General features: G+C 39.4%; 1 protein-coding gene across 3 annotated transcripts; it reads right to left on the reverse strand.

Annotated features, from left to right (window-relative positions):
* Window positions 1-677: 677 nt before the first annotated feature.
* Window positions 678-26290, reverse strand: LOC122341188 (methenyltetrahydrofolate synthase domain-containing protein-like). Of its 3 annotated transcripts, none has more exons than XM_043234540.1 (8): window positions 26150-26290; window positions 25957-26060; window positions 24711-24824; window positions 24469-24582; window positions 24282-24372; window positions 24097-24209; window positions 13740-13865; window positions 678-1363 (listed from the first exon to the last, which is right to left on the reverse strand). In XM_043234540.1, exons 1-8 carry the CDS (start codon window positions 26175-26177, stop codon window positions 1238-1240), a joined length of 816 nt encoding a protein of 271 aa, XP_043090475.1. In that variant the 5' UTR covers window positions 26178-26290; the 3' UTR covers window positions 678-1237. The 3 variants fall into 3 exon arrangements, with proteins under 3 accessions (XP_043090475.1, XP_043090473.1, XP_043090476.1); XM_043234538.1 differs by lacking the exon at window positions 678-1363 and adding an exon at window positions 13039-13391; XM_043234541.1 differs by lacking the exon at window positions 678-1363 and adding an exon at window positions 13183-13299.
* Window positions 26291-27997: the final 1707 nt, after the last annotated feature.

Raw genomic sequence — 27997 nt, forward strand, 5'->3', positions numbered from 1 at the left:
ACACTACATGTACTTTTTAAAGACCAGGTATACTGACCTTTTAAGTTTGTTTTATTTTGTTTTGTGTTATTTTTGTACTGCTGATCAGTTGTGCAAATGTTTATCAATTATACCAATTTGGAAACTGTTCTTGCCTGGCAAAATACATTTTAATCTTGGTTAACTTATAATATTGTCTGAAATAACTTTTCTAGTAGGTTAGTGACTTCTGAGGTTTTCCACATTGTTGGCGTGCTAGGGTGAGTCAGATCAACGATTGATGGATGGAGCCGCCTTGAGATCTTGACTTCTGGCCACCAAACTGGCTTAGCAAGCTATTACTTAGACTCAAAAAGAGTAATTTTTTATGCGTTCCCTATCGAGGAGATGGCTGCATTAAGGTAAGCGATCTACGGGGTAGCCTCTGACTAAGACCTGGACTAGCCCAGATGTGTCGTGAGTCTGTTCTGGCCAAACAAGGTCTCTAAGCGACCCAGACTCCTAACGAACGATAAGTCGAAACTAGTAAATATTATAGTTAATTAATGAGTCTAAATTTCTCATGTTCACTTTACTACTATTATTAGACTTAAAAAAATCTAATAAGAACATATCTGTTTCCTTCAGCCAGTAGAAAATATACAGAAATTTAAATAAGTTTTCATTAATAATAATAATAAATTTAAATTAATTTTAAATAAATTTAATAATAATAATGTTCACAAATCTATCAACACAATTACAGTGTACAAGCACAGAAGTATATTTATAGAATAGCTTGTATCATAAAATGTACTCATTTACCTAACACTGTTAACAAGAAATCTAAACAAGAAATACATAATAGACATTTTAAAAACACTATTTTGCTCAAGCCACAGCAAAACTCACATTTTATGACACATTTTCCCATCTTATATTATAAGTTCTTTGTGTAAACATTAACCAGTGGCACACACACAGTACATTTATTTGAATTTTGTTTAGAAAAGTGTACAGATCAGAACTCTTGATTACAACTATCCTCCAAAAAATAATCTATTACCACCACCCTTTTTGGTATCCTCCCAGGGTGTTTGGTTCCTTTTCACAGCATATAGGATGTGGCCATTAATGAAAAACCTCTGAAAAGATGAGTGTGCTCTGTAACGGTTTCATCAGCAGGATTGCTCTTTTGCTTTGTCCACTGCCAGCATATTCTCTTCCATCTCTCTGAGCCCTTTGGGTTGATTTGGGTTGACAATAAAGCACATAGCTCTTAGGATTTCTTAGTTTCATCGTCTTTAGCAAGCGTGGTCTTTAAAGATGCATATTTCCCAACTTGCTGCTCCAGTTCTTTCAGTTTCTTCAGAATGGGTATTTTCTTCAGTTTTTCTCTGTGTAACTGAAAACATTAGTTAATTATAATCAAGTTTTAGTAATTTGGTATTTTAGCATAAATTTTCATTTCTATTTCTAAAAGTTAATTTCTATAAATCTATTTTTCTTGTTATTTTTTCAAAAACGCTTTAGAAAACTGAGTCGGGCTGAGTAACAAAACCAAGTTGTAGCCAGTCAGCTGTAAGGGGCGTGTCTATTCATGATGTGGAGGAGAAAGCGTTCAGTGAACAGCCGAGAGACAGAAAGATAGAGAAAACAGAAGAGCAAAACGTCTGACAAGAAGCAGGTCCGTATTAATATCAGATGAGCATTGGAAAAAAAGGTCTGTGATCGGACACCAAGGTTGCTTCCCGATTGGTTAGTAACACTGTATCTACAGCTAAAGGCGGCCTACACTGATTTTCAACATTTTTTTAAAATGATTTTCAACAAAGTAACTGTTGAAAATCATTATAAATAGAAGTGCAGTAGTTTTTTGTCAGAGATTTGTCACGCCGCTCAGTATCCAGTGTAGAAAACATCACTGATTAAAATTATAGCATTATTTTGTTTTGTATGTTCTTGCACTGTTCGCATTCGGTTTAGACATGGTATAGTCCATTGACCCTCTGCAGCTTCAACTCTGGAAACTTCCAAAGCCTGGTAAATCCCAAAGACGTCATCCAAGACAAGCGCCACAACCAATCAGAGAAGCTAGGATTCCCTCAAAGAAGCCAGCACGCAGTTTCGATAACGCAGACAAAATTTCCCTCCTATAACTGAATGGTGTAAAGTGAAAAGCTAACGATAAGCTAAACCTCTGCTTTGATGAATTCTCATGGGTTGCAATCTTAGAACTAGCATATAGACTCTGGACTTCCTTAATCAATTCCTTCCCAAACTGTTTGTATATGTGTGCGCGTGTTAATGTGTGTGTGTTCATTCTTAACATAGTCATTTTAGTATAAGTATAGTTCAATAAACCTTCTGTTTTCATTAGTCGTTGCGTGTTATGTATTTTTAAAGTCAAACTCTGCACAGATCTGTGCTAACCAGCTCAAAATTAAGAATCAAGTCAGATAAAAGAATAAGTGGATACCAAAATTTTGCTGATCACAAAATAAACAGAATTAGTAAGATACCTTTAATTGTACTAGATGTTGAATGGATTAGCCAAAAAAGTGTATTCTATACATTTCATGAAACCAAACTCGAATTATCCATATTCGATTCCACAAATATTAATTAAAGTTCAACTGCTGATGCAAATTAGCTTTATAGCTAACTCTGGCATAGCACTTTTGTTGTGCATTGTCCCTGTATAAAAAAAATAAATTATAAAAAAGATTATCTAAAAAGGCTGATCCAGACCAGGCTAAAACATCTCATTAAAACATGCCCCCACATGTCTACATCATAATTTGGAAATATTTGCATAATGCTAAACTTAATGAAATGAAGGCATGGTTCAGAAACTCCAGTTGGGTTGTGGCAGCCTTTTCTATGCCAGTGCAAAAGCAATTATTCAGCAAACCCAAATGTTTAAATTTTTGCAGCACATTTTGTGAACAACAGTTCCGTGAACCTAGTGGAGTAGCCTACAAGGCTAATTGTGCATAAAGGTTATTCCTTAAAAAAAAAAAAGTTCAGTTCCTACTTTGCTGTGGCAATCTAGCACTTCTGATTTAGCAACTGTAAGTATATCTTATTGTTGAAATATTTGCTAATGACTCTTTAAATGCAATTTTGTGCAGTATAGATATGTCATTCTTACCATGTGCAGAGATGAATTTATGCTTACAAACATAATATCCACTGTTCTCTGCTTATAACTATCAGCGAGAAGATAAAATGCACTGTGTTCTGTTTCACACTGGCCAGTCATGCAGAGCTGAAGCAGCACTGGTGTTGTCATGTGTTAGGTGTTATCAGTTTAGTTTTCATGTCCTAAAAATGCCAATCAACAAGCTCATCTATCACAACGAACTCTCCAAGTAGGACTTGAGCAGTAGTTTCACAGGGGGGTGTATGTGTGTGTGTTGCTCCTGTCTGCCGAGAGGTTTGTGTGTTTGTAGCTTAGTGTTTGTAGCTCTGTGTAGCTTGGCTCTTCTATTTATCACTCTCTGTTCTTTTTAGCGATCAAATATAACTTAATTATCTCCTTAGCACTAATACTATCAAACTAATCTAACAAGTTTGACTGTTGATCGTTGGCTTTTAATCTAAAACTGTGCAGTGCATTAGCACTCATTAGCTGGTCAACTTATCACTCTCATTCCCACACGTTTACACACCTTTTATTGTTTTCTTTTCCTGCTCTGTTTCATTTCTCCCTCGTGCTTGTTCACTCCGCTTTTACAAGCTCATCTCATCACAGTGGTAAGTTAATTTTTCATCACTCACTGTGAGTAAATGGCTTCTCCCCCTCCCTGCTTACCATGAGGATGAGATTTACAGCAGACTGCTGAGTTTTGATGGTTGAATGTTGTGTCCACAGAATAATACCGTTTTCATCCCAAGGTGGAGAGAGCAGTTATTGTGCACTTGTGCCCGCAAAATGCCACCACTTGGCAGAATCGTCCCAGGCTCCTATCCAAAGCCTGTAGTACCACGACAGCTCTCGCTGCTAAGGACCATAGGACAGCGGGCCAAGCCGCCTCTGCCCTGCATGCCATGGCAATCCTGCATGTCCACCAAGCCAAGGCATTGAAAGAGCTCCATGAGGGTGGCTCCAACCCGGGCTTGATGCAGGACGACCGACTTCGCTGTACGGGCGAAGAAGTTCATGAGCACCATCTATGGCTCAACCTGGCCGAGATGCGTTACGCTGACAAAAATTGCTTCTTGGATGCTCCAATTTCCCAGACTGGGCTACTCACTATACTGTTGAGGCCTTTGCTAAGCAGTTCTCGGTGTACAACAGCAGGCCGAGGCGATTCAGCACATCCTCCCTGGCGTGATCCTCCAGCTGCCACCACTCTGCCGTGGATTTTCTTCTTGGCCTGCTCATCCCTGAGGGCACCCCCTTGCAACAACAACATTCGCTCCGCCTTGCGCTGAACCCCTTCAAGGCCGTTGTGTCGAGCATCACGCAGGAATGCAGTGCCCGGTCTGCTCCAGGTAGCCTCCAAGTCCTCTAGGAAGACAACAAAGAGACCCCGAGACAGATGGCCTGGAGAGGCGAGGACTTGCTCTTTTGGAGATGGTGAACAAAGCCCCACTCCTTTCCCCCGGAGGAGGGCTGGGTGGAGAATCTGCCGTTTCATTTTCTTTCTGTTCTGCTACCCAATGTCTCAGAAAAAGAGCAATTTCCTCATCCTTCTGGTCCGTGGTGTGACAGTGTCTGATACATTTCTTTTTCACTCTCTCCCACAGCATTGTTAGTGGCCAAGAGATGACGGTTAGGGGGCGCTACGCTTACCCACGTACCTCTGGCCAGCTCTGTAAGGCATCCAGACAGTCTGTGGAGCTCCAGACGTTCAGTGCTGCCTTCTCTGACTGTTCATGGCTACACATGCCTTGGTACATCGGTGACTCCGATGGTGCCACTCGCAAGGAGTTTGGACGTGTGGATGACACAACCCAACCATTCGCATTGGCTTATCCAGACGATTAGGCTTGGCTATGTGATCCAATTCGCCCAGCGACCTCCCAGATTCAGTGGCATTCTCAAGACTTCTGTGGCAGCCCGGAACGCTTCTGTCTTGCAAAGGGTCTGGAGTTAGACTCTGTGAGTATGACAGCGTGCCTCACAGAAGAGCGCACTCAATCAGTGCTGTTCAGAGGTTAGAATTTGGTTCCACTGAAATGTTTTCAAAGGCTCCACCCAGAGTGTTGCCTCCTCTTTTGCGTTGGTGTTTCTCCTTTGTTTTTTTATGGCAGACATCTGCAGAGCTGCAGGCTGGGTGACACCAGACACCTTCGTAAGGTACTGCAGTGTGTTGCGTACCAGGTGATTGGTGGGAAGAACTGGCCAGTGTCACGCTTGCTGCTCCATTAATCATCATTAATACATCCACCGACACCCTCGGAAGTCAGACCTAGCAGAGTAGATACACATGTATATTCCATGGTAAGGTTTCTTCTTGTGAACCAGTGTCTTCTGTCTGTCTCTGCTGCCAGTCGTTCCTCTCCATTCTGAGATAAGTTGTATGCTTACTGCCCCATCCTGAGGTCAGCAGCAACACTAGTTTCCACATCACCCTCCCTTGGTTAAGATGCAGTCTCTGTAGCTTCCTTCACAGAAAGTCCGCTTCCCCATTGTTCTGCCACCTGTAGAAGAGGTTTGCACCCTCTTGCAAGGTTGGAAGTCCTTCTGATAGAAGTCTTTGGAAATGTAGACATTATGTAAACCATTGCTGAGAGCTGAGACTCGGTTTGGTTACACCTGTAGCCTATTTATACTCGCGTTATAGGGAGGGGGCTCAGGATTAGTTAACCACTTGCCAAATTTCATTAGCGCTTTCTCTTATCAGAGCTAATAAGGGCTCTAAACAAGACCCCAGCCTGTCATCACAACAAAACGTCTCCATTCCCTTCAGGGAGCGAGGGTTACTTATATAACTGCAACATTTCTAGGGCAGACCTGATCTGTAGAAATGAAATCATCTTCATCCCTCCTGGGGTGGTGCCGCTCTTCTCTCTAGAAATATAGCACATCGTTTTGGAGCTCACAGTTGACGAGCTAGGGCTCAGGTCAGGAAGCAAACAGACTGGCTAACCACATCGTCTGCTAGCACCTCACATCACAGAAGGCAGTTAATTCTCAGCACATAGACATTCTTTCACCTAGACATCACACTATAGACACTATAGTCTGTTCACAGTCTCTATAGAAAACTCTATAAAAACATGTCCAAACCAAATTAAAAGCAACAATTCAATTTTGTTGAACAAATAAAAACTGTTTATAATACAGAGGAGGTAAATGATAAAAGTAAAATAAAAAAAAAAGCGGGAGGTGTTGCTGCAATTTAGAACAATATTCTCAGTATTTCTCAGAGGGCAGGCTTTAAGCATTACTCATTAGAAGTTATGCTGCTGCATATAAGAAACACGCACACATCATCTGCTGCGCTATCTTTTGAATAGACTAGAAAACGAACTGTTTTATTCACCTTAACCCATGTATATTACCTCACATTAAACCCTCCATATGTCCAAAAGATTAGTTGTCCTTATCAACATTGATAAACAAGATGATGACTGAATATGAGGCTCATCAGTTTTTCGATCGACTGTAAAATCTTGTGTATAGTTCCAATCCACCCCAACTATAATATTTCCATCATTAAAGCATTTCTTAAGCACATTACTTAATAAACCAAAAAATATATTTTATAAAAAAAATAAAATCTTTCATACACCATCAATATCAGCTTTAACTACCAGGAGACCACCAGTTATTGATTCTTCTGTACTCAAAACATCGACTCTTAAATGAGGTGAAAAGAAAATTCCCACTCCTCCACTTAAATTTGTTTTATGCTTAACTTACACTGTTCTTCCAACCACAATCCCCACTCAGCCCCATTAGCTACATCACTATGTGTTCCCTTATTAAAAGCTACTCTCGATGCTACACTCAAAAGCGCTAATGAGAACATGTTTGACTGGTTGTTGAAGCATGTGTGTCAAACATGCCAAAGTTTGTCTTATATAATCTTGGTTAGGTGATGTCACTTCATTATGCGAAATTAGAGGTTATACTTTGGCATGAAAAGGAAACATCCTCAGGTCTCAGCTGGGGCCCCGCCATGGAGCCAGGCCTGGGGCTAGGGCCGGCATGCGGGCGCCTGGTGGCTGGGTCTTGCCCCACGGGACCCGGACGGGCTCAGCCCGAAACAGCGGTGTGGGGCCGTCCTCCTGTGGGCCCACCACGTGCAGGACGGACCGTAGGGGGCCAGTGCCTTGTGGTTTGGGCGGCAGTCGAAACGGGGACCTCGGCAACCCAACCCCTGGACACAGAATCTGGACATGGAACATCACCTCCCTCAAGCCTGAGTTGTTGCGGGAGGTAGAGAGATACCGGCTAGAGATAGTCGTGCTCACCTCCACGGGCAGCTTCGGCTCTGGAACCCATCTCCTCAAAAGGGGATGGACTCTTCACTACTCTGGTGTTGCCCGCAGTGAGAGGCAGCGGGCTGGTGTGGGCTTGCTTAAAGACCCCAGCTTAGCCGCCATGTGTTGGAGTTTACCCCGGTGGACAAGAGGGTCGCCTCCCTGCGACTTCAGGTTGGGGGAGGACTCTCACTGTCATTTGTGCCCACGGGCCAAATGGCAGTGTAGAGTACCCGGCCTTCTTGTAGTCCTTGGGAGGGGTGCTGGAAAGTGCTCCAACCGGTGACTCTATCGTCCTGCTGGGGGACTTCAACTCTCATGTTGGTGATGCTAGCAGAGACCCCTGTCAGGAGATCTTCAGCTCCCGCCCCGGCAGAACTTTGACCAGATCCCGAGGGAGGCTGGAGACATTGAGTCAGAGTGGACTCTTTGGTCAGCGCAGTCGTCTGGAGCTGTGGCCGTAAAGTCTCCGGTGCATACATGTCAAGTTGAAGAAGGAGTCCTATCGGGCCTGGTTGGCTCGTGGGACTCCTGAGGCAGCTGACAGGTACTGGTGGGCCAAGCAGACCACTGCCGGGCGGTTGTGCAGGCAAAAACTCAGGTCTGGGAGGAGTTCGGGAGGCCATGGGAAAGGACTATTGGGCGGCCTCAAAGAAGTTCTGGCAAACCGTCCGACGCCTCAGAGAAGGGAAGCACTGCCCTGCCAACACCGTATACAGTGCTGATGGGAACCTGCTAACCTCGACTGGGGATATTGTCAGGCAGTGGAAGGAATACTTTGAGGATCTCCTCAATCCCTTCCATTGAGGAACTGAGGCCGGGGACCCGGGAGGACTCGACCATCACCCTGGCTGAGGTCACTAAGGTTGTTGAGAAGCTCCTCGGTGGCAAGGAACCAGGAGTGGACAAGATCCGCTCGGAGTACCTCAGGTGTCTGGGTGTTGTGGGGCTGTCTTGGCTGACACGCTTCTGCAGCATCGCGTGGCCTATGGACTGACAGACTGGGGTGGTGGTTCCTCTTTTTAAGAAGGGGACCGGAGGGTGTGCTCCAACCATAGGGGAAATCACACTCCCCAGCCTCCCTGGGAAAGTCTATGCCAGGGTACTGGAGAGGAGAATCTGTCCGATAGTCGAACCTCAGCTTCAAGAGGAACAATGCGGGTTTCGTTCTGGACGTGGCACACTGGACCAGCTCTATACCCTCTTCAGGATACTGGAGGGTTCCTGGGAGTTTGCCCAACCAGTCCACATGTGTTTTGTGGATTTGGAGAAGGCATTGAACAGGTTCCCCACGGTGTCCTGTGGGGGTGCTCTGGGAATACGGGGTAAGGGGCCTTGTTAAGGGCTGGCCGGTCTCTGTATGATCAGAGCAGGAGCTTGGTTCGCATTGCCGGCATTAAGACTTGTTCCCAGTGCATGTTGGACTCGAAAGGGCTGCCCTTCCGTCACGGTCCTGTTCATTATTTTTATAGCCGATTTTTTAGGTGCAGCCAGGTTAAGGGGTCTGGTTTGGTGACCACAGGATAGCATCTCTGCTTTTTGCGGATGATGTTGTCCTGTTGGCTGCATCTGGCCAAGACCTACATTGTGTGCTAACACAGAGAGAATGAGGAGGAGCTTCTTGGGGATGAGGCCATTCGGAGTCTGAACCAGAGAACACCCAGTACCTAATCTCCGGGATTCCCATGTCCACCCTCTTTCCCCAGATACTCGCCACTTACATTTGGACAATTGCACTAGCCACTTTTGCATTGGACATTACTTTGCTCACTTTACACTTTATATCTTATACTTTATATTTTATATTCTATACTTTATTTTTTTATACTTTACTTTGCACACTTCTTTTTATACATATTTTTATATTTTTATATATATATATATATATATATATATATATATATATATATATATATATTTAAATTTTGTTTTCTATTTTGATGCTGGACAGTTTGTAAAGAACATTTCACTGCATGTCATTACCATGTATGTATGAAACAGGACTTAATTAGACATGAATAGGTAACTGAATAGGTAAAATTACTTTTTCTAAAACGTAATATGCCTGCATTAGTGGGTTATATATAAGAGAGATCACAAAAGAGTTTCTTTCATGCATGAAGAAATATGCAATAACTAGGAATGAATTATTAAAGCAATAAAACAGCTAGTAGATTGTCTATGAATGGACCAGAAATAAGAGAAACTAAGTATGCTCAGTGGAACTACCAAATTCACTTTGAAACAAAGAGATGTAACAAATTTCAGAGCATAAGATATAAAGCAGAGAAACAAGGAAAAGTGTTATGAAAGAATAATTAAAGAAACGGAGTCTCTAAATTACTTTAGAATTTCAGTTTTGTGTTATATTTTACAGGACAAGGGAATCTGGAGCTAAGTGTTGGGCTTAGACAGAGAAGTGTTCATCTATGAAAAGGTGTAAGAAGGGTAAACCCACTATTGGTAATTTACATTCAACATGTCATGCATCTAATAAAGTTGCTGTTGCTGCCATGAAAATTAACAATAGAAAATCAATGAGAGAAAAATTCATACAATATTTAACTATTATGAAACAAAGCGCTGTGATTCGGCTAATTGGTTAGTTGTCAGAAATAAGCTAATTATTGTAAAGCAAAATTTTGAAAGCTAGAAACAAATGACCTTGGGATGATCTCTATCTTAACGTATTTCAAATGAATGAACAGAAACAGGACAAGTGTATGTCAAACTCTGCAAGTATGACAAAGAGAAAATGTGTTATGTTCAATACATAAACTTTAAGATAAGAGAGCAAAGACTAGAGCAAATTTCCAAGACAGGGGTGGTTGAGGGAAACAGGAAGTTTTAACGATTTTGTAAGTTTGCCTTGTTTATTTGAAAAGTACCTTGTATTGTGAACACATTGTGGTTGTGTTTGATACTGATTTATCGACTCGACTACCCTGAGGATAAACTAAATAAGGTAGAAGGTGTAGGAGATTTGAGCAACATAAAACAACACACACACACACGTGTGTAAGGAGCTAAATCAAAAACCTGTAATGCAATAAGACTAGCCCAGACAGGTCTTTAAGTGACCAGACTCCTAACGAACGATAAGTCAAAATCGTTTTATAGTTTTATAAGTATTATAGTTAATTAATGATCCAAATCAGCAGTTACAGATTTAACTAAAATCGCGAAAGATTGAGTCAGATAAAATTATGTGAAGAGTCAGTATTAAAATTGGAATAGCAAAAGATTAATAAATATAAGTAATTTTTAAGAAACGCAAGGAAAAGACCGAACGCGCATTAACCTTCGACCAGGGCCTCTGGATTCCGTTCTTCAGGAAAAAGGACCCTTACACACACACACACACACATACACACACAGGGGTTGGACAATAACACTGAAACGCCTGGTTTGAAACCACAATAATTCATTAGTATGGTGTATGACATCAATTAGTCTTGGGAATGACAAATACAAGTTCTGCATAGTGGTCAGAAGGAAGTTTGAGCCATTCTTCTTGCAGAATAGTGGCCAGGTTACTACGTGATGCTGGTGGAGGAAAATGTTTCCTGACTCGCTCCTCCAAAACACCCCAAAGTTTCTCAATGATATTTAAATCTAGTGACTGTGCAGGCCATGGGAGATGTTCAACTTTCACTTTCATGTTCATCAAACCACTCCGTCACTATTCTTGCTGTGTGTATTGGTGCATTATCATCCCGATACACAGCACTGCCTTCAGGATGCAATGTTTGAACAATTGGGTGCACATGGCCTCCAGAAGGGTTTGTTAGTCCTTGGCAGTGACACACCCATCTAGCACATGTATTGAGCCTAGGGGATGCCATGATATTGCAGCTCAAACCATCACTGATCCACCAAGGTTTGGCTATAGCAGCCCGGCCATGTATACTGACCCTGTGCAGCTCCTGACGGACGGTTTTGGAGGAAACAGGAGAGTTAAGGTGCATATTTAAGTCTGTAGTGAGTTGAGCAGCTGTGGTTTTATGTTTTTTTGGATACAGTGCAGGTTAGCACCCAGACATCCCTTTTAGACAGCTGCTTCTTGCGTCCACAGTTACTCCTGTTGGATGTGGTTTGTCCTTCTTTGTGGTAAGCTGACATCTGCTTTAAAGTAAAATTAAATTTTCATTCAACTGTATTTCATGTTTTCAACTGATACTGAAAACTTTGTAGAGAACCTTTAAAACATCCTATAGAAACGTCTATAGAAATTGGCAAAACCTAAAAACCTCTGCACTTCCTTCACAGTATTGGGTTGAGGCCAATCGGTTACTGCTTGTACATTTACCTCATTCATCTTGAGTCCCTGGTGACTTATGTTATACCCCAGGAACGAGGTCTGAGTGACATGGAACTCACACTTTTCCGCCTTGACGTAGAGCTGATTTTCCAGAAGTCTTGACAGAACAGTTCTAACTTGGCGGACGTGTTCGGATTCAGATTTTGAGTAGATAAGGATGTCATCAATGTATGCTATGACAAATTGATCAATCACATTCTTGAATATCTCATTAATGAACGACTGGAACACTGCTGGGGCGTTGGCCAGGCCATACGACATAAGATATTCGTAGTGCCTCCCAGTGCTCGGTTTTCCACTCGTCACCCTCCTTGATGCAGATAAGATTGTAGGCGCTTCTTAGATCAAGCGTGGTGTAGATGGTTGCCTCGTGCAGTTGTTCTAGTGCAGATGGTAATAAAGGAAGGGGGTAACGGAATTTGACAGTTAAGTTATTTAGTCCCCAATAGTCAATACAAGGTCTCAGACCTCCATCTTTTTTCTTCAAAAAGAAAAACCCTGCAGCTGCTGGAGAGGTCGAGGGACAAATGAAACCTGAATCAAGGGCTTCCGTTATGTATTCCTCCATGGCTTGAGTTTCGGCCCTGGAAAGTGGATATATCTTGCTTCTGGGAGGCATAGCATTGGGTAAGAGATCTAAAGCACAATCCCAGGGTCGATGTGGGGGTGACTGTGTGGCTTTTGTTTTACTGAAAACATCCAAGAGATCATTATAACAGGGGGGGATGTTAACTGGTTTGAGATTCAGTGGACTTTCGATGCTCGTTGGGGAATGGTTGCGAGACAGTGATCATGACAGAAAGGGGACCAACTGACGAGGTAATTTTTGTAAAGCTATAGGAAAAGGGGACCCTTACATGTCAGTGAACGCTATTTTGTTTCCACTGAAAAAAATGCAAGTGATTGCGCTGGTACCTTCCACTTAGCTTGCATAAACTTGGATATACCCTCATATAGCATCACAAATTTATTATTATAGCACAGGTACGATAATTCAATGCATGTATTAATGTTGAAACATTTTACTATGCTTGAACCGTTAAGTATATCTATTGATTTCTTTTTTTTTAGGCAAGTCGTGATGATTTGACAAGGCATAAGCTCACTATGTGCCACGGTGTTGGAGGCACACACAAAAAAAAAAAAAAAAAAACAACAACTATATTTAACGAACAAAACTGCTTCAAAAATTTTCAAAATTATAAATGCAGCTAATACAGCCAAATGCACAGACTACATTTGAGAATTACCTTTGGTAAAAAAGATTGGTAAAAAACGGTGAACGAGCAACAGATGATCTCATTGTCTTTATGTGCTGATTGGATGTGTGGTGGCCCGAAGAGTAATGGTCCCCCACAAGGCAGCCTGAGCACTTTCAGCACCATGGAGAACCCCACAAGAATGGGGTCACCAGGTAATCAGGACCAAGGATAGCTCCCACACAGGTGTTCATCCTTGCTTCGCTAATAGGAGCCTCAGCTGCAGGCTGTTGGGTGCGATCAGGAACCACCACATAAGAGGATGGAGAAGCCTCAGTAGGGGGGCAAAGGCAGACGAGCAGAGGCTGAATGCTGGAACCCCTGAACCACAGAAGTGCAGTGTGGCCGTGAGTAGCCTGGACACCTCTCACTAACTCCCTTTTCTTCTGCATTCCCCTCAGGAAATTGATGGGCTGCCAGGAGACCAGCCAGCAAAGAAGGAACAGCTTTTAGTTATAGTTTTCTCCCAACCCCTCTCCCTCACCCTGTTACAAAATAAAGAAATTTGAGTTCTGTTCCACCTAAACCCGCCTGCCGTATTTCCTGAGTGGACAGCCTGAGCTAATCTCACCAATTTGGTGGTCAGGGGCTTACAGATGCCATTTAAAAATTAACTAAAAATGCATTATTACAGAAAAAAAAAGTTATTTTGACAGTGAATCTTAAACAAGTAACACACATACACACAGAGAAATTACATCTTAAGCTAAACATCTTAAAAATTAAAAACAGTCTTTTTAAGACAAGGTAGATACACATACCTTTGACCAAATGATGCCTTGTGGTTTTGGGTGTCTACATTCAGTTTTAATGATTCTTGTTGGAGTTAGAATAAAGTCAACTGTGAGGTCATGGCTTTCAATTAGTTCCTTTGGAATGTCCACAACCTAAACACAGAAATCAGGTTAAATGTGTAAAAAAAAAAACACAAAAAAACATTTGTCTGTGAGCTCAGGACATTTTCAAAGACAGGATATTCTCATTCTTTGATAGTAGAATGCATGTTTCCCTTAATTATTGAAAGTTACCAGGCCCAGGTGATTGAAAATCCTGTATTTGATGTTAGTGTTGTTAATATGTGGTTTGTTTGGTGATTGCTCCATTTGCTAAAATATGATAGTGACATGGCAACAATAGCTATGTCCCAATTCGTGGGCTACTCTGGGTATAGGTGCCACTCTGTCACAGTGGCGAGGGGAAACCCCAGTACTCCACCCTAGTGCCTACTTCGAGGAAACTGTCCCCGTTGGGAATTATAATGTGGGCAACCGGGAACTCCAGGCGATTAAGCTTGCCTTAGAGGAATGGCATCACTGGCTGGAGGAAGCTGAACACCAATTCAAAGTCATAACTGACCACAAGAACTTGCAGTACCTCAGAGAAGCCAAGCAACTAAACCCCCGTCGAGCCAAGTAGGCCCTGTTCTTCACTCGATTCAATTTTAAGATTTTCTATCAACCCGGCCATAAGAACCTTAAGGCATATGCCCTCTCCCGTCTGCACCAATCTGATCCAGTACATGAGGAACCAGAATCCATCTTACCAACCTCAGAAGCCACCCAGTCCGAACCTGCTCTGCCGTGAGGTCCAGAAGCGAGACTCTTTGTACCATCCGCACTCCGCCCACCCCTTCTGGATTCTGTCCACACCTCTCCAGTATCCGGGCACCCAGGTAGCTACCGAACCCTCTCACTTCTCCAAAACTATTGGTGGCCCAACATGGTCCGGGATGTCGGCCAATACGTCAAGGTATGTTAAGTCTGTGCCATCACATCCACTCCACACTGCTTACCCGAAGGAAAGCTCCTACTCTTGCCGATCCCACGTCGACCATAGTCCTATATTGGGGTGGACTTTCCCACCGACCTCCCTCCGTCCAGTGGGTATACCACCATCCTGCTGGTAGTCAATCGATTTTGTAAAGCCTGCAAATTAATTGCCTTATGTGGATTGCCTACCGCCATTATTCCACCATGTCTTTCGGCATTTCGGACTCCCTGAAGACATTGTGTTAAACATTCCGTTTATTTTGAAAAAGGCATGTATCGTAATTTTTTTTATCAGGCAAGGCAAAACATCACATGCAATCAGGAGCTAAATGATAGAAACATAGGCTGGCCCATTTTGGCCTGCCTATTTACATTAACTTTAGTCACGACTGGTATCCAATATCAGTGTTTACATTATTCCCATGTGATTTATGCACAAGGTAGACAATCAGGTTCTGAATGGCCGTGCTATTAAAATCATTTATATAATTTACGTCGAGTGGCCGTTATTATTTTCCAGCATGGACGACAGTTGTCATGGATGTTTTACAGCACAAAATCTGACTGAATGGATAAACACAGGAAAATAAATGTAACTGTCATGTAATTTTATCTACAGCTTGAGGAATTATTTAGAAAAGTAGCACTGTAAGATAGTATTTTTAATGAATTAACAAGAGACAGAGAATGCACATGAGTAGACTAATAGTGAAGCAGCTGAAGCTTGTTGATTTAATAGGCTACAAACAGCTACGTTATCACCTCATTGGTGAGAAATACAGCCTAATGTAGATATTAGTAGCAAACTATTATAGCTATGAAATGACAATTTGAAAACCAGCTCCTGAATGTTATGCAATTTCTTGCATATAAAGTTCCCACCTCAATAAAATGCTACAGCACACCAGTACTGCTGTCTTATGGGCAAACGTGTCGCCCTTGCATTAGAAGTTCTGCGGCGAATTGGATATGTGTGATTAAAATCCACATTTGGAAGTAGCCCAGATCGGATGCGATAAAATCAGATCTCGTGTTTACATGTGTGCATCAAATTCCAATCTATGTCAGATGAAAGCAAAAGATAAACGCAGCCCTAATGTCATGCCAGTGTCAATGAATGCTTTCGTTACCGATTTATTTGCATTTGCTCTCAAGAGAGTATCTTTGTAGTTTGGTACACTCTTAACCCGGATTTTGTCTAAATTAAAGATTTTAAACAGTCATTACTTATTCTTTATTGTTTTGTTTTTTTAGTTGTCACTGCTAAAAAATAGTAGTTGTTTGCACTATTCAGACGACTTATTGCCTGCAGGATCAAGTTAAGTAGACATCACTCTGTATTTTAAGTTTTTGAAGAGTGGTGGGAGGGGCTTTTTGAAGCAGAGATCAGCGGCTTCCCTGAAGAGATGGACTGACGTGTTAACGGTTAACGTTTGAAAGCAACGTGAATCGGTGAGTTAATAAAAGGATATTATCTGTAGATATCTTTCTTGACGAAAGTGGTAACCCAATATCTGGACCGATGTTAAGCTCTAAAAAAGGTAACAGTGTTAATATGCCGATAGACGCTTTTTTTTTCCTGTTGGTTCACAGTTTAGTTATAACGTTAACTTTTAATTTAGCTATTTATGTAATTTCATAGAATGTAACATTATCCCGAGTGTTTTTGTATGTTCACAGTTTAGCTACTACGTGTGTATTTCGTTGGTCTAGATTTATTTCTGTTGGTTTGCACGAGTCCACACATGTAACTCACGTGCTTTACGTGTGGCTAATGCTAGCGTATTTATTTTGTGTATTATGCTAATAGGTAAAATGTGCTACTTTAAGTTTCGCATGAGTGATGTTTTTTTTTCTTATAGAGTAGTAGTAACCTATGGAACAGTTTAAAAAACAAGATCATTAGTTGGTGCTAACTTTTAAAATTACCATTAACTTTTATAGTGGAATTGCACATGCAACTCATACAAAAAATTGCTTGTGCTCTGTTTTCACAGGTTCATGTGAAGATGCAGTGGAAGTGGAAGTTTTATGAATTTATATGAGAACATTCATATTTTAACAAGCTTTTTGTGATGCAGATGGCAGAGCAGAAGATTAAGGGTCATTCTCACTGAGGCAGATATAAGAAAGTTCACCTAAATAGGAGGCCTGCTACAGTGGAGGAAATGATGAGCAATATTAAGGAATTGCTGGAACTTCATTATAGCTTCAGTATCCAGTACAAAGATTCTGAATTTAACAAACTATTCAGTCTGTCAGATATTGCAGATCTCCCTGAAAAAGCAACAATCCAAGTCATCCCAGTAATTGAGCTGGTTCCTGTTTCAGCATCTGTAGAAAGCTTAGATGACAGCCACAGTGATGTCGAGTATAGACTCAGACAAGCAAATCTGCTGTATCTTAGGGATGGAACACTCCTTAAAATAACAAAAGATCTTAAACACAAGGTCCTTGAGATATTGGAAGAGAGTATGTATGGCTTCACAGCATATCCAAACAATACTCAGTTTGAAAAAGCTGCAGCAGCACTGATAAACAAGCATCCTTGTCTCCAAGAGAAAGGCTCAACCAGTAGCTGCAGTGGTTGGAAGAACAGTTTAAAATATAAAATGGCTAACTACAGGTCAAAGCGCAGACAATCAGGACGCCGTGATGTTGCTGTAAATGCTGGTAAGTGTGGAGGGTATTCAAGTCCAGGAGAACCAGCAAACAAAAATATTAAGGCAAAAAAGGCGAACTCAACTTCTTACCCAACTTTCCAGATGGATTTGATCAGACAGGCCTTGAGGATGCCCTCTTGGTCGATGAAATGCAGAAACAAACACCAAATGGACAACTTGTGAAAGAGAAAATGGAACTTACATTTGCACTAAGAAGAAGAGAAGTGGTGGAGACCGAGCCTGCCATAAGCCAGATGGTGGAACGCTGGCCTTCCCTTTTTACGGAGGATCAGGTTTGTTCAAGAGACTTATAACTCATCTAGGTTTCTTTTATTATTTGATTCCATTGTTCATTGTCATTTACAGTCTCATCCTGATGACTTTCTTCAGATTATCACAATTTTTGGCCCATATAATGCAAATTAACAAGACACCTATTTTATATGGATTTTGTATGAATTACAATTGTTCAATTTCATTATTTTATCTACATCTTGGACGGCATACGGGTGTGTAAATATAATGCTCTCTATTCTGTACTCTTATTTTGCAGGTGTTCATGGAGTTTAACAGGATTGTGGGAAAGAAACTCAAGCAGGAATTGATCAACACAGTCTTCCTCTAATTGAGATCTTTCGATCTAAGAGAGGGAGTATCGGACAGCTGGTGACACAGCTTTTAAAACAAACCAAGGTTGTTCCATTGTACACATATAATATTATTAAAAAAATCCTCCTCGTTTAGCATGAAGGTGCTGTGACTCCATCTTCTCTGCATCTCAGTCCAGCCTCATTCAAGATTTTCACTGAGGGAGAAGTTGTGATGGAAAGCATTAAAGATTTGTCAAAAGCAATGTGTTTTCTTTTGGACTTACATATGCACTGCATCTTAACTACCCCAAATCGATAAAGAACACATTCCAATTCATCCAACAAATACTTCTCATGTTCGGGCACACTGACTTAAAGCCCAAGTTACAAACATTAAAAAAAAACAGCTTGCAATTTAATTTGCAATTTTGACAGGAATGGCTGTTGTTCTTGTATTGTTCTTGAGTTGCACTTGAGTTGCAATTAATCTCTGAACAGATTATCTTGTTCAAAATGTCCTGTCATTGCAGTAAGTGATGTAAAGTTTAACAGTGTTCAGTGGTCATCTTTACGTTTTAGAGACTTGACTCAAGTTTTAATGCTTATCCAGTCCTGTCATTCAGAAGGATATGGCATATTGTTGAATACTATGTGTTCCTGTTACTGTAAGCAATTTTCACAGGTGTTAACAAACAACATTGTGCTACCTGTTTTTATGAGCAATACACATTGAAACATTGAAATGCTGTTATTGTTTATTTCTTAAATTAACTAGTACAATTTCTTAATTATAAGGCTTTATGTAAATATAAAATTTATCAATACCTACAATTAATGTAATACATTTTTTAAAAATAAAATGTACCCAAAAAAATGAACTAATGATTTTTAGTAAAGACTACTAATGCGACCCTGATTTCTCTACTGCACCCACTAACATTTTTATGTGTATACAGCTTAACCTGTTTTAGCCAGTGTAAAAACTTACACTGTTTTCATCATACTACATTTTCAATCTGCTGTACCAGCATAAAGAATCCTGCACACTTGAAGTTATCCAAAAGTAAAATTAACTTTAAAAAATATATGCGTATTTATATTACTTAAAAGGAAAGTTCACCCAAAAATGAAAATTAGTCTATTACTTACATTTGAGTGATCTAAGTGTAGGTGACTTTTTTTTCAGACAAATCCAGTCGGAGTTATAACAAGTAATGTTTTTGATCTTGCAGTTAAGAAGAATTTATTGCCAAATTTATAATAAAATGTCCCTCACAGAGGCTCTGGGGGTGAATAAAGGCCTACTGTTGCAAATCCAAGTGTTTTTAGTAAGTTAAATAACGATATTTCAAACATAATATACATTTTTTTTCTTGTGACTGCTAACAGTTGAATTCGGGAGCCGATTAGGCAGATGATGTGTCATGTATGGGTCGAGTGCGCGATTCTGGGATATTTAGGAATGTGTTTCCTTATTTTAGCAAAGGAAAACCAGTCTCCCCTTGGCTTATATCGGAATGGTCCAACATTTCTTTCATAAATCCTTGGTTTGTGCTTCTAATTCATGAATGGCTTTTTTGTTTTGTTCTCTCTTTGGACCCTTCACTAATCATGCGACCCATACATGATACATCAGCCACCCTATCAGCTTCCGGATTCAACTGTCAGCAGAAAAAAAAAAAAAAAAAAAACTCATGTTTGAAATATGGATTACAAAAACTCAGGATTTGCTACAGGAGGCTTTTATTCACCCCCTCAAAAATTCCACTCATTCTCTACTATAGGAGAGGAAGAATTATACAAACTTAATCTGTTAAATCATCTAAACCAACATGCATATTAGGCCCTATTCCATCTAAACTATTAAAAGAACTGCTCCCAGTCATAGATCCATTTTTGACTATTATTAATTCATTGTTGTCATTAGGATACGTCCCCAAAACCTGTTGTTAAAAATAACAACACATCCTGACCCCAAAGACAAGTGAATTACAGACCAATATCGAATCTCTCTTTTCTGTCAAAGATACTAGAAAAGGTAGTATCCTCATAGCTATATTCCTTCTTAGAGAAAAATGGTATCTGTGAGGATTTCCAATCAGGATTTAGACCATACCATAGTACTGAGACTGCTCTCATTAGAGTTACAAATAACTTGCTTCGGTCATCTGATCGTGGCTGTATCTCTTAATTAGTGTTATTGGATCTCAGCACTATGTTCAACACTATCAACCACAACATTCTCTTGAATAAACTAGAAAACTATGTTGGCATTAGTGGAAGTGACTTAGCATAGTTCATATCATACTTATCTGACTGCCATCAGCTTGTAGCAGTAAATGAAAATGTATCATATCAATCACAAGTGAAATATGGAGTACCTTAAGGCTCAGAACTAGGGCCACTACTTTTCACACTTTGCTTGTTACCTCTGAAAGATATTATTAGGAGACATGGCGATAGCTTTTATAGTTATATGATATGACTGCTGATGATACTCAGCTCTATATTTATTAATGGCCCAATGAAACACACCAAATAGAGCAACTAACAGAATGCATAAAACTGGAAGGCGAGTAATTTTTTCTTCCTAATTTCATTTCTATCATCGTTTTGTTTGGGCAATTGTTTATATTTATTTATTTGTTCTAATGTTATTACTACTATTTACTATTTAGTTTAAATCAATTCTAAGAGTACAGGGCATAGGTCCGAGCTCATGCTCATTCTCCTTAAACGCTGTATATGACAAGAGTAAAGATTAAAACTACAAAGATGGCTGCTCTGTTAATTCTTCTTCATCAGTTAGGAACCAAGGTGTATGGTTTGGTAGCAATCAGCTGAAAACCATGTTTCTAGCATCTGTAAAACTGCATTTTTAAAATTATGCCTAAATTATGACCTATGCTCTGAATGTCAAATGCAGAAATGTTAATTCATGCCTTTCTGGCCTCAAGGTTAGACTGTTGTAGTGCTTTATTAGGTGGTTGTTCTGCACGCTTGATAAAATCCAGATGGTCCAAAACACAGCAGCAAGTCCTAGGGTCTTAGAATCAGGAAGTATGATCATATTAGCCTGGTTCTGTCCACACTGCACTGACTCCTATTAAACATTGGATAGATCTTAAAAATCTTGTTAATTACTCATAAAGCCTTCAAGGCATACCTCCTCAATACGAACAAGCTCTTTTCACACTATAGTCCTTCACATCCGCTGCATTCTCAAAACTCTGGCCATTTGATAATACCTAGAATATCAAAATTGAGAGTGGGCAGCAGATCCTTTTCCTATTTAGCACCCAAACTGTGGAACAATCTCCCTAACACTGTTCGGTAAGCAGACACACTCTGTCAATTTAAATCTACATTAAAGACCCATCTCTTTAGCCTAGCTTATACATGACACACAAATACATTCAAATCTGTTATCCTATTACAGTATTGTTAGGCTGCATTAATTGGTCAGCCGGAACCAGGAACACTCCCCATAATGCACAATGTACTCATCACTTCGTAAAACGAATAGAATATATGCTAATACTGTTATTTTTAAATTCTGTTTCTCAATCTATATCCAGTTCAGATGGGGGATCAGCAACGCTGTCATCTTTGACTTGCTTAGTTGGGGACACTTAATTTTTTAGCGATTATTAATTTGATTATACAGACGTATCTGCATTTAATATAAAAAAGTGTTTAATCTTTTCATTATAAATTACTTTCACTCTATTCTCCTACGTAATAATGTTCAAAGTTTTAACACAATCTGTATTATTAAAGGTGCTATATAAATAAAACTGATTGATTGAGACACACACACACACACACACACACACACATACACACATACATACATACATACATATATACAGTGCCCTCCATAATTATTGGCACCCCTGGTTAAGATGTGTTAAAAGCCTTAAAATAAATTCAATTTTTATTGCAGAAGCATATTGTCACACTGAAAATTGCAGAAAAATATAACGTGAATATAAAATTAATTTTAAGGGGAAATAAAAATCCCTGACTAACAAATAATTATTTTTCATAAAATAACTTGTTCCACAATTATTGGCACCCCTAACAATTCCTATAAAATAAATGTAATTGAAGTATTTCTGTCATTTCTACAGTAGTTTACAAAGTTGATCAGAATATCTAGGAACATTTAATTAGCAATTTATCACTTCCTGCTTCCCTGGGGTATAAATATGACGTGACACAGAGGCCATTTCTCTTATCCACTCTTCAACATGGGAAAGACAAAGGAACACACCATTCAAGTAAGGCAGATGTGTGTCGACCTTCACAAGTCAGGTAATGGGTACAAGAAAATAGCCACCCGCCTGCAGCTGCCCATATCTACTGTGAGAGGAATCATTAAGAAGTTTAAAAATCTGGAACAGTAGTAAACAAGCCTGGACGAGGACGCAAGTTTATTTTGCCTCCACGCACAGTGAGGAGGATGGTAAGAGAAAAAAATTCTCCAAAGCTCACTGTTAAAGAACTGCAACAAATGATAGCATCTTGGGGTCACAAAGTCTCCAAAACAACCATCAGACGCTATATACATGCCAACAAGCTCTTTGGGAGGCATGCAAGGAAAAAACTTTTCTCAGTCACAATCATAAACGCACGTTTGTAGTTTGATAAGCGGTACTGGGGCTTCAACTGGGACCGTGTCCTTTGGTCAGATGAGACCAAGATAGAGCTTTTGGCAACAAACACTCTAAGTGGGTATGGCGGAACACAAAAGATGAGTATGCAGAAAAGCACCTCATGCCCACTGTGAAGTATGGGGGAGGATCGGTGATGCTGTGGGGCTGTTTCTCTTACAGAGGCCCTGGGAACCTTGTTAGGGTGCATGGCATTATGAATGCTTTGAAATACCAGGACATTTTAAAGCAAAATCTGGTGGCCTCTGCCCGAAAGCTGAAGATGGGTCGTCACTGGGTCTTTCAGCAAGATAATGACCCAAAACATATGGTCAAATCTACACAGAAATGGTTCACCACACACAGAATCAAGCTCCTCCCATGGCCATCTCAGTCCCCCGACCTCAACCCCATTGAAAACCTGTGGAGTGAGCTGAAGAGGAGAGGAGTCAGGTCACTGGATGATTTAGAGACATTGTGCAAAGAGGAATGGTCGAAGATCTCTCTTTCTGTGTTCTCTAATCTTGTGAAACATTATAGGAGAAGATTAGGTGCTGTTCTGTTGGCAAAAGGGGGTTGTGGGATTTTAATCTAATTTTTTTTTCCACTGAATAAATGCACTTGAATTAAAGGTTGGAATTTCCTCTTTTTCCATTGTGGTCCTATGTTATTTAGAACAAAACAGAATTTTTAGAAGCTAAAGAACACATTTTAACCAGGGGTGCAATAATTATGGAGGGCACTGTATATACATATATATATACATACATATCAATGAAGCGGCAGCTCACTCTCATGTGGTCTTAAATTTAATACCTCTTAAACCATAATTACTGTCCTTTAAAGGTACAATGTGTAATATTTAGAAGGATTCATTGACAGAAATGCAATATAATATATAGAAGTGTGAAAAGACCTTACATAATTACGTGTTAAGTGTATATTACTTATATTAGTATAAGAATGAGCAATTCTTACATGGAACTTGCCACCATGTTTCTATAAGTAGCCGTAAACGGACAAACTTCACTACCATAAGTGTTTCATCTCAACCCTCTTCTTGCAAATAAACACTGACATGATGACAAGTAACAATAATATTTGCAGTAACACAATGTTATTGACTAATTAAGTAAATAATATTCCTTAATCTACCTTTATATAGAAACCTATCAGCCACTGTAGCTTTTCTAAAGCAGGTTTCTGCGTGGGGGACTGAGCCATTGGTTGCAATTCGCAACTTCATCGCTAGATGCTGCTAAAATGTACACACTACCTAAACTTTTCTTTTAGCACTTTATTATTATTATTATTATTATTATTATTATTATTATTATTATTATTATTACAGTGTTTATTTCAAGGTTTAATTTTAGACATTTTTCTTTGGATTCACCACAATGAGTAAAACCAGAGAGTTATTACATAACATATTACTAACCTGGCAATCATGAACAATAGTGACAACCACAGTGGAATCACACACAGCTCCCATGCATGCCATCATAGCATATTCCATGTCTGCAAAGCCTTCACCTTTTCCAATTCTGTAGCCTATTGACATTAGATAGCATCATTGCATATGATACGATTTAATTATCAAGTTGTCCTAAGATGTAGAGTTACCTTTTTCAGATACAGCCACTGATCCAACTACAACAAGATCCACCTGAACTTTGTCTTCTAAACCGACTGGAATACTCAACTCTTTAATATGCTTAAGCACAAAGAGTTTGTCAGTTGGAACAGATGTAAGAGACTGCAGATACACAAAAATCACATGACATCTAAATATATATACACATGACTTTACCTGAGATCTAGAACAAATACGCAGTTCATTTTTGGTTGCACTGTTTGGTGGAATGATCCTGTTAAACAGCCCAGTTCTTAGACGAGGTGTTGGAACAAGCAATGTTTTTTTTGCCTGCATTCAAACATAAAATGGAATATGAATTATGTCATAGTATTAGTAAATTATTTTTGTTATACATGTAAAATACCACACAGGTTGATGTAGAATGCAGTTGACAGCAAGCAATAAAAACAACATACCTGCAAAGAAGCTAGTCGAACTCCCTCTAATGGTTTATCTGGAGCTACCTTGACCACAGCAGCATTGGTAAAGACCTCTAAGAGTTGCACTTTGGCACATGCCTCCAGTGCACCCTGAATTTGGGAATAGTACTAGATTAGATTTCATTAGCCGCTTTTCCACTGTCAGGCCAGTGTGTGTAATAACTAATAATAGCCTCGGATATTTTATTCACAGAGGGCAGACAAGATAAAAATGTTACTAAACAAATACACGATTATGATAGAAAAGGAGAAGTGTACGCCTTTGTTTATACCCACACCTCTAGCTCCACCTAGGTGGCCCGCTTTGGCCCCAAATTAACAAGCGACCAGGCACGATCAGGCCCCAGAAATGACAGCGGAAACGCTACTGGCTCTGGCACGCACAAGCACGCTCGTTTTTGACCCGACAATGGAAACGCGGCTATTGGAACTTGATTCAAAATTAACAGTGCAGATCTGTGAGTCTATTATAGAGGGATGAGCTGATTCTTAAACCAACAGTCCAAAGAATCCTTATATTACAAATTTCTGTTGATATAAACAATCTGTTTAATTATGTATGTTACCATTTAGTTTTGCTCATCAAGTTGTGCTTCATTACTTTTATTTTTACATGTATTTATATATTTTTGTTAAGTCTCACTTTCACTGTCTTTTTACCTACCGGTAGTCCATTTTCTGTGCAGTGCAATGTCAGCACTATGCCATGTATGAGAGCATGCTCTCTCCGACGGATTCATATTGCGTTATTAAGTGAAAACAAAAAAATCTGTAAAACAATAACAATTGCACTATAAAGGCTCTCTATAACTAAACAAGCTCCAACACTTTGTTTTTAAAATTCTTGTTTTTTTCCTACTTGAGATTTCTGTCCAAATAATGGATTACCTTAGCATACCTGTGGTTTTGTTTACAATTTATGGTTCACTTGCAAAAAAGACAGTGCGAAAGCCAACTGTACTAAACCAAAACAATATGTGTTGTTAATTATATGATGCAGTGAGTAGTTTACCACTTGTTAATTATTTAATGCACTACTGCAGTTTAACACTGTCCAAAGGCAGAATGCTGTTTTTTACTTCATTTAAATCTAGTGAGATGGTAGAATGGTAACGTTCAATAGTATACATGTATATGCGAGTGGTATACATGTATATGCAAGTATTGGCGCCTCAAAATAATGTACTAAATAAAAATCGGATTGCCCCGGTCTTAAATATACCTTGAAATTGGGAATTCTGTTCTGCACAGGTCGAGGGAAACTGGCCAGGTTTTTCACTTCGATGTAGTTCCATATTTGATGGCGTATGTCCCATTTAGTATCCCCTAAATGTCAAAACAACAAATCGCCAATTATAGACAAATCAAGTAAATTACATTGCAAAATAAATAAATAAAAACTAGAAACGAAAAACCTTGAATAATCCTTATTACTGAATCCATTATGCGGAAAAGCTCACAGCTCTTTCTATAAAACAACGAACAGCCGACTTCTAATTTTACTTAAAGTTCTTCTTCTTTCAACAATTACGGTACAGGCTAGATGCATAAGTGGCCCATTGCTGCCCTCGTCAGTTCACCTGATGAACTCTGCCTAATGAAATAAGGCTATCCGTTTTGAAATTGAATGAAATAAGTGAAAAGACTGCTCGTTTTTTCGATTAGCTTAAGAAACGAAAAATAAAATTTCGACTCAATTTCTCATGTTTCGTTTGGGGTTTACAAATAGGGTGACCTGATTCTCAAGGTTTTAAGACATTTTATTTCATGACATCTAAATTATAAAAAAATAAACAAATACTATGCATGTACACAGGTGGACAAGGTACACAAATCCATTAAGTTATTTGAGAGTAATTACACATACTACATAGACGGCACACAAAGAAGTTGTGGTTTGCAGAAGATCTGACGGCAGTTGATAAGAAAATCAGGAGTCAGCATTGGCCAATTGTTGAAGCTACACGAAAAGAAGAATGGAGGGAATAAATTTTGGAACTGGAGTGTTTGTGGATGGGAAGGAGATTTTTGTGAAGTAGGCAACGACTTTTGTTTTTGACTTTGTTTTACAGATGCCTACAGCATGGTACAAGGTAAAGATTGGTGTCTGAAGTTCTGTGAGAATGAGTTATAGAATTATAACATTCTCTCATAATGTTAGAGGTAGGAGAAATTTGAATAAAAGAAAAGCAATCTTTTTCTTTTATAGAAAATATTTTTGTGATTTTTATTTCAACCAAGAGACACATGCATCTGGATCAGACTTTTAGTTTTGAAAAATCCAGTGGGGCAACGATATGTGGATGTGATATGGTAGTAATCATTCTGCAGGTGTAGCAATTTTAAAGGGTAAATTTAGAGGCAAAAATTATTAGTGCTTAGTTCTTCGGGCAGATGGAGTATTTTTATTGTTAAATTCAAACAGCATCATTTTGTGTTAGGGAATATATATGCAACCAACAGTGTTGAAAGGAATAGATGTTTATTACTAGACTTTGAAGAAAAAATTAGAAATATCTTGGAAAGTTTCACTGATGCTAAAATAATTTTTGTTGGATATTACAGTTCTGTTTGGGACAGTAATTTAGACTGTATTCCTCCTCATGGAAACAGCTTAAATAATTTTGATGAATTACATAATTTGTGTTCAGGTTAAAAACCCAACTATACAAGAATGTACACAGAGTTCTGGTGAGAGAAGGAAACAATCGAGAATAGACTTTTGACTTATTTCCAGTGTACTACAAAATCAAGTAAGCCAGGTTATCATAGAAAAATCAGCGTGTACAATTCAGTGCAATATACTTAGTTGTTGTCTTAAATGGAAATACTATGAGCACATAAACACACTGGAAATTGAATAAGACAATATTGGAAAACAATTTATTTAAAAAAGAAGTTAAAAATATTATGTTGAGTTGTTTGAAGAATGCAAGAAGGTCAAATAAGTTTGGGACAAATTGGGAGTATATGAAGTATAAGACAAGCCATTATAAGAGGAAAACTAATAGTACAGGTTAAAAGGTCTAGAGAGGAAGTAATAAAAGAGAGAGTTGATTTGGCAAGTAATAATGTAATGAATCAGGAGGACAAACTTAGACTATTTGATTTGCAGGTACAGCAAGATGAGATATATGAATATGAAGCCAAATGAGCATTTGTGAAGTCCAGAGGCAGATGGCTTGAAGAAGGGGAGAAAAACTCCAGGTATTTTTTTCCATTTAGAAATAAGACATAATGAACTGAATTCTATATGAAAATTT

The sequence above is a fragment of the Puntigrus tetrazona genome, unplaced genomic scaffold (assembly GCF_018831695.1).
Source record: "Puntigrus tetrazona isolate hp1 unplaced genomic scaffold, ASM1883169v1 S000001164, whole genome shotgun sequence".
Taxonomy (NCBI): Eukaryota; Metazoa; Chordata; class Actinopteri; order Cypriniformes; family Cyprinidae; genus Puntigrus; species Puntigrus tetrazona.